The 8,121-nt window shown below is 38.9% G+C and overlaps 1 protein-coding gene across 1 annotated transcript in view; it reads left to right on the forward strand.

Moving 5' to 3' along the window:
- Nucleotides 1-649: 649 nt before the first annotated feature.
- LOC108573946 (mucin-5AC) overlaps nt 650-8,121 on the forward strand; it is a 50,226-nt gene continuing 42,754 nt past the window's right edge. The window contains exons 1-2 of the mRNA XM_017936438.1: nt 650-695; nt 7,031-7,204. Coding sequence (XP_017791927.1) covers nt 650-695; nt 7,031-7,204 — 220 coding nt within the window. The remainder of the gene's footprint in view (nt 696-7,030; nt 7,205-8,121) is intronic.

Below are 8,121 nucleotides of genomic sequence, written 5' to 3' on the forward strand. Positions count from 1 at the left end.
TGTATCTTTTGATCAAAAAAAATTGTAGCAGTATTGATATTACATCGTTTAAAATAGGCGATAAACGGACAGTGAAAGGTCTGAAGAATATGGAGGATATTCTAGTTAAGTTCTGGAATTGTTTTTACAGTGGTTTTTGCTGTATGTGGTCTCGCGTTGTTTTACAAAAATACGACGCCCTTACAGTTTATCAGTGTCGGCTGATATTTTTTTAAGTTGTGATGAACATACAAATGCTGTTGTCATTTGACCTTTGTGGTAAAAGTTAAATTATCATCATTAATAATACTGGGACTACCTCTTCACAGATCATCCTCAAATCTCTCATCCCCTATTTTTAATTTTTCGAACTACTTTTGAGCAGTATTTTAGCAACAGTCAGTTTCGAACTTTGCACCAAAAACGATATGTGAACATTTTATACTAACTGATACATTATGAATTTTTCTATGCGTAAAAGTAATAAAAAGTAATAAAACATTTAGACACCAATTGTGTAAATAACCGGATCGAAAAAAACTGCACGAACTTTCTGGGCCACTTAATAATAAAACGATGGAATACATCTTATGGATTTTATGTAAATACGACCCAATTTTGTTTCAGATTGAAATTTTATGGTTGGCCTTAGAATGAAATTAGACCGAATATGATGTCGTCGAAGTACTTTATCGTTGCTATATCTTTAATATATGGTGAGTATTCATTATACTTTATATTATTATATTGTTTATAATGTTGGCAGAATAGTAATTGTAAATAAAAGTATGTGCTAAAATACATTAAAATACATAATTTAATGTATTAACCCCTTAACCTATAACAACGTGTCAGACTCGTGGCAGAGATTCTGGTCAGAATGTGAGAAAAATAGTTATACCAGTAAGAAAAATTAATTGCAATCCTAACTTTCGTTTTAACTTGCAAAACTGAGGATTACTAAATGTAATTAATCTGTAACAGATTAGTTTTTCTTACCTGACACAGTACTAAAACAATAAATGGCTGACGCTTAAATGCATAGTCAGAAAAGAAATCATAGGTTAAGGGGTTAAGAATGTAATAAAAGTAGTGTCAATTGTAATACCTACTTCTTTATCATACTATAAATTATAATGTTATTAATATCTAAATATTTATTAGAAAGTTAACGTTATTCCAACATTGTTGTAAAAGCAAGAATAAGAATTCTCGCTAGGACAATCGAAGTACATAAGAAAATATGAACTAGTCTTAAAATGCAAAGTTTTATTTTCTATGACGCGCTGTCGTGAACGTAGCGATAAAGAATGACTCACAGTTCTAACCAAAATTGTCCGTTGGTTAACTTGTTCGTAATGCATGAGAAAACCTCTCGAGTACCCCTGCTCTCTTCCAGTTAGACTCCGCTTGACAATAAACAGACAGCCGTTGAGCCGCTTTTTCGGAGAATATCGGGAGTTTCACACTTTCTTACAATTTATTATTGAGTAACGTTTCATTTACCACCTTTACTATACACTAACGAGAGTGTGAATTATCTTGAATTAGGTATATTTTGTAGAAAAATAATGTTCTACAACACTACGATTGCGCGGTATAAGCGTCGTTTGTCACAGCATATGTCCGATAGTCTCGTACAAAGTGAGGATGCGTTGTCCTGCCCGATTTCTACACGCTGTCCGCGTGAAGTTAACCTGAGAAAACCCCAGGAGCGAGTCACCCTCACGCGTGAGAGCTGGGCCTGATCTTATTGTTATGTGGCTTATTTCACAGTCTTCAGAACGGATTTTCTGACAAGCTGTTGACGGCAATGACTACTAATTGGGGTCCACCCACCCTCCTCCTCCTTGTCACCAAATTTCGTGTCGATTGGCGACCGGAGCCTTTCGGAATTTTATCCTTAACTTTAGATGTAACAGTTTTAAATGCTCTGGAATTTTCAGATTGATAAATTAAAAGAAGCTCTAATTTGCAATCTCCAGCAGAATTTCCACCAAGCATTGTGGAAGTTCGATCTTTTGATACTCTAAATCAGAACCATTCATGAAATTGCTCTATGTGAAGTTGTTCGGTACCGAACGTAACAATGGACACTTCCCCAACAAACATGAAAACTTTACTTTTGACACGGACGATCGGTCCAAGCTATTTTTGAGTGCCTCCCTTTTTTTCTAATCGCTTTATTAACATCTTTCTCGAGGCCCAGAATGTGTTTATGGTTATTGAACCGCTACGTTTTGCGAGCCACGCGCCCTTCTGGTACTCATCAGTTTCCTTCAATAGCTAATGACGTGCCGTAAAGCCACACTCACACAAACATGCGAATTCAAAGTCCCGTTAGGACCAATTGCCTCGTGGGTCCGACTCCCCGGTCGCGATCATGACCCACTCCACCATCTCGGAAATTCTGGAGTGGGTGGAATGCTCGTGGCTCGGGGAGGACGACCCTTGAAATCGGAAGTTAAGGATTGGTCCTACTTCGATACACTCCAACTACACTTTTCAATATAAAGGCCACGTTTCCAAAAAACAAGACAGTTACCTATTTTCAATCTAACACCGACACACACCGACCACTTTGAATTATTTGTTAAATAAGGTTTACTGTTGAATATATTTATAAACCAAGTGCATCTTCATTCAATCGATAATCCTTTGCCTCATTAATTTGAAACAATTTCTCACGTGTAAGATTTATCGCGTGCTGGAAGCAGTACTCTACTCCTACTTGAACAACGATACTGTGGTAAGACACTGTATGAATGTAGTAGTGATTATCCGGCTTAAGAGCAAGAAATATGCTTCGAAGATAAGCACATGTTGAAGAAAGGAACCGATGACACAAAAGGCCTCACAAACATGCCAACGTATGCCTACGTACGAGTTTACACTCCCACTACTAGCGTTCCTTCTCATTTCATTCACGACTGTCGACGTCACTTGCTCTTCACTTGCTGATGAGCAACGGGGAGTGCTCTTGTTTGTAAAACGTCTGCGTGCGACGCTATGCATCAACTTAAATCGTGAAAATTTATTTTTCTCTCGAGTAAGAAAGTCTTCTTAGGTAACTTTTTCCAAAATATAGTAAAGACTCGATAAGAGTTCAAAATTCGGGTCCGATGTGGAACAGTTACGGGATAGATACATACTAGATTCTTCAAACTGTTTGTATTTTACCGACACCGACGGACGCAAAAAGAGACAGCGGACAAAGAAGAGAGATATTGAAAGTTGAGACAGTCGTAAAAAATTAAATGCCTACATATGGGTAAGACAACACTAATACAAAAGAGAAACTTTATTATTTTTTGTGTTTTGTTGATAAAATTTTTACTAACATATCCACTATATTTTTCTGATTAAAATGAGACCAAATACGGTATAATTCAGTTTACATTTAGTTACTCAATAAGAAATTCCACACATGCATATCTATACATAATCCGACAAACCTAAAGTGAAGCCTCTGACGTCACAACCTAGCAAAATGGAGGCAAAATAGGCGGTTCAGGTCATTCCCACTACTCTTAGGTCTTACACTGCAGGCGCTTGAGGGGAAGTTGCGTTGTAGGTAAATGGTTTAGACAAACGAATTTAAGTCAGCTGTCGATAATGTAACACGCTGATAAAAGAACCTACGTTGGCGCGTAAGACATATTTAATAGCGCAGACGTTAATTTCTAAGCGACTCATACACAATAAATTGTTATTGTAAAGGAAGCCTCAGGAAATGTATTAGTATGTTTTAACAGTTAGAAAACTAATATGTAAACATTTTTTTCCTATTCCTGAATAATAAAAGTAGATTTCGGCGCATTAAAAAATTGCTTAAGGAGCTAAAAAATTTCCTGTGCCACCACAGACCGACAGGCACTTTTTACAGCCAATAAAAGCCATCAAACAGCCACTATTTGATGTTAAAATTTTGAAAAATTTGACAAAATCAGACATGTCGTCACTTTAACCGTAATATTTCGGTTTTGTTTAAAGATAATATTTCGACCAAGTTTCATAGCAATAAAGATAACAATAATCGCTGCTAAAGTTTCAATTGCTAATTTGACACTGTTCCCACTCATAGAATAATTTTGAAAAAATACCATTGGATTGCTTGAATTTTAACCTGTAAAATAAGCTTATCGAAATAATAAACAAATTTTGGGAACATGGGATAAAAAAATAAAGTTTACCATGATGCACGTCGTTTGGCGTCGCGCAGACATCTGTTCGCCTGTTTATGGTGCCTGCGCGACGTAAACTTAATTTTTTTTCGAGCGCTTGAAAATATCATTCCAGTCAATTATCGACTGCTCATCTGTTTACCGACTGCTCGAACGAGACCCGATCATCATCTATTGTTCATAGAAGAGTAACTGCGATAGCTTATTCTATCCCTATTGGCTTACTAACAGCGAGCCGTCGCAAGTTCCCCTACATCTCCTACTTGTATGTACCTTTTTTTTTTTTTTTTACCTGGGGGAAATCCTCATGGACACCCTGACATCTCCTGAGGGGGGGGATGTCGGTGTAGTGCCGGACTCTTACCGGCTAAAACTCCCACGGCTACCCTCATCGGGCACACGGGGAGGCCTCGAGTACAGTTTCCTGTTTTTCCGGGCGCCTTCCCGCGTCTGTGCCTTTCGACCCGACCGAAGGGAGGAGCATTTATCGGCCCCTCCCTTGTACTCCTAAACTGCGCCGGAGCAGGGGAGTAGCGCCCCGCTCAGGCCCACCTCGGGGGGATCGCGTGCAAGTTCGCTGGGCGTCGGGGGTGCAGCCTGCGCTCATCCTTGTCTGGGGCCCCCTGCGCTCATCCTTGTCTAGGGCCCACTGCTCTCATCCTGGTTTAAGGCCCCTTGCGCTCATCCTTGTATAGGGCCCCCTGCGCTCATCCTTGTCTAGGGCCCCCTGCGCCCATCCTTGTCTAGGACCACCTGCACTCATCTTTGTCTAGGGCCACCTGCACTCATCATTGTCTAGGGCCTCCTGCGCTCATCTTTGTCTAGGGCCCCTTGCGGCTCGGGTCCCGCGGTCGTTCCAGCATGGCCTTGCCCAACGTTGGAGGGGAGAGATCCTCCCCGATAGACGCCCGGAGAACACGCCTCCAGGCCTCAAATGGACACACCACCAGTGCGCTGCAGTGGTGACACTGCGTTGTCGCCTTCTTCCTGATGCGACATAGGTACTCACCGAAACACCCATGTACGGTGAGCACTTGCTTCGCATGGTATGTGAGTCCGTCGCAAGTCCCGCCCATCCACTTCTCTAAGACGGGCAGGACCGCCCCGACGGCGCGCTGACTGGCGCTTGCAGGCTTAGAGAGTCGCGAACGCCATTTCGCCAGCGTGGCCTGTCAGGCTTGGTGCCTTGAGGTCCTCTTCACAGCTCTGACGGAGCCAGTCCATCCCTCCAGAGGTCTTGGACGCACCGGTACACGGTCCACCCCCGCCAGGAGTCCATCGCCGCCGCATAGGAGATGGTGCGGTATCCCCTGACGCACCTGACGGCCAGCCTTCTGTCGCCCTCCCATATTGGGGACCTATAAAGAGTCATGGACCCCCACATACAGGCGGTGTACCCTCCCTCTTGGTCCCCCGAGGTTAGGCAGTAACCGCCCTAGGGCGGCCGCTGCTTTCTCCACTCGGGGAACCAGGCGATCAAAGTGGGGTCCCAAAGCGCCGGTGGCTGTCGAGGGTGAGGCCCAGATAATTCATTCTGTGCCCCACGCTGACATGCACCTCACCTACCTACATCCAGGACCGGGGCGGTTCCGCCCGCCGAGGCCTGTAAAACCACATGGCCTCGGTCTTACAGGGAGCAACTGCTAGAGTATGTACCTACCCAATATGGAATACGTTGAGTGTACGTAATATTGAACATGTTCCATATTAATATTATATAGTATTATATTATATTTTTACCATTATAAGTACATTATATTATTGTTCTGCAATATATTACATAGCTTTAGGTTATTATTACTATTATTGTTTATATAATAAATGAAAGTTGTAGTACCAAACATTAAAAGACAACCTTGGGACAAGCTTCTAGAAAAATGAAACATATTTGTTTATTTGTCTTTTTTATTTATATAAATATTCATTTTTCATGGTAAAAATAAAGTTTTTTGAGATTTCTTTGCAAATTTCCTTGGTGTTCCACTTTTTCAATTTGCAGCGTTTGACTTTTTTTACATTTTTACCATAACTTCAAGACATTTAAACTTATGCATAGTTAACTATTTACATACGAATATCTATTAATTATGTTGTGTTTTAACATTAGTTTTATTAAAACAAGAGTATGTGTGTATATCTGACAAGCTTTTAAAATCAGGTGTTCCATATTAGGTACAGTTACCCTACTGGTTTGCAACCACGTAGATACAGTTTAACTACTTCACAAAAAATTCAACGAAACTTAAATTTAAAAATGAAAAATAATTATAGATACTTTCGAAAATTAGAAGATTCAAATAAAAGTTTGGAAGTGACGTGGTGTAAAATAATTACTCGCGAAAGTTGCTTAACAAAAATCTATTTATTTATTTAACCGATAACGCTTAAACAATTTTAAAATATATAGACGACACGATGCACGTAGAAAGAGAGTCTACGACAAAAAACCTCGTGCCTTTTTCGGGGCTCCCTTAAGTAGCCCCTTTTCCCTGGGAAAGTCCCAAAAAATGGTGGCGCGGGCCTGCATTGCCGAGGCAATACTCTTGTCCCCGAAAACAAAGAAACTCGGAGATGTTTGGAAAAACATCTCTCGATTCTTCGCCTCGAGGGCCAAGAGTCGCCAGGCCTAAGAGCGTGGCCCCTCCGTGGCAGTCGCCACAAAAGTATTGTATATTTTTAATTCATCAATATACGTTAATAATTGATAATATCAGAGCATTGTGAAATTTTTTCTCATTTTTATAAAATACCAGGATTACATATCTTTTTGTTACGTACCTGGTAACGTAACACAGTGCATGCAACTGTTATACTTTAGGACAATTCTTCAAGCAATCAATCACTGTTAAGTAATATTTTATTTTCAGTTACAGAATGTATGGCTCAAGTTTACGAGAGTCACTCAGCTGAGACTGGTCCAGTAATCAAACCGGCGGTTGTAAAACATGATTTTATTACACAAACTGTATACGGGTTTTTGGATTTCACGACTACTATAGGAAATACGGTGATGGTGTTCAGCCCACAAAGCGCACCGCCAGGTATGATTTTGTATTTCTTTACTAGTTATCACGTTATTAGTTCTATGCTATCATATTATTTAAAAAGAGTACATGCTATGAAATACAATATGTCATAAATTTTTAAATACAAATTTTAAATATCCCCAGTCGCGTTACATATTAAAATCACAATTAGTATTAATCCTTATAAAATCATAAATCGATAACGAAGCAAACAGAATTTTTAACAAAACTGAACACGACTGATGTCTTGCACACTGTAATTTTCTTCTTCTGTGCATAGTTTTAAAAATGTAGAAATCATTAATAAGCGAAAAATATTCATGAAAATATCATTACAAAATTCCTATAACTAAAAAGGATATTCTTCACAAGTTAAAATTCGGAAGTGATTTCTGATAGACCTAGTACAATATACATACATTACGTAATGCTATAGCTAATGCATATAGCTAAGTTTCTTTTTGTCATTTTATTGTCCCTCTCTAATCGTGAGTGCAGGAACATGTATTTGTTTGCATATCGTCCTACAATTTTTAATTTGAGTTTAAATAGCTTGCCTAGTTATTCGAAACCTGGCTTTATGCATTAGCAAAGTGTATAAAGTAAGGATAAACGTGGAGCTAATAACGAGTCCTTTATATGTGTAATCATAAATCTATCACTATACACAAATTTACTCTACAATTATTTAACATGAGAATGGTTTTATAAACTAATACATGCATCAATTTATTGAGATATATATAAAGAAGTATTCAAGCGATAGTAAATCTTACAATTAGTGAATATTGTTCTAAACCCATAATAATTTATTCTAAGGACAATAAAAGATTGTTTTAAAAAGATTAGGATATTTTATAACTCTTTTATAATAAAAATATAAAAATGAAGCAAAATTTATTTATAATTTGTTAGAAAATTTTTTATTTTAA

This window comes from Habropoda laboriosa, unplaced genomic scaffold, assembly GCF_001263275.1.
Source record: "Habropoda laboriosa isolate 0110345459 unplaced genomic scaffold, ASM126327v1 scaffold187, whole genome shotgun sequence".
NCBI lineage: Eukaryota > Metazoa > Arthropoda > Insecta > Hymenoptera > Apidae > Habropoda > Habropoda laboriosa.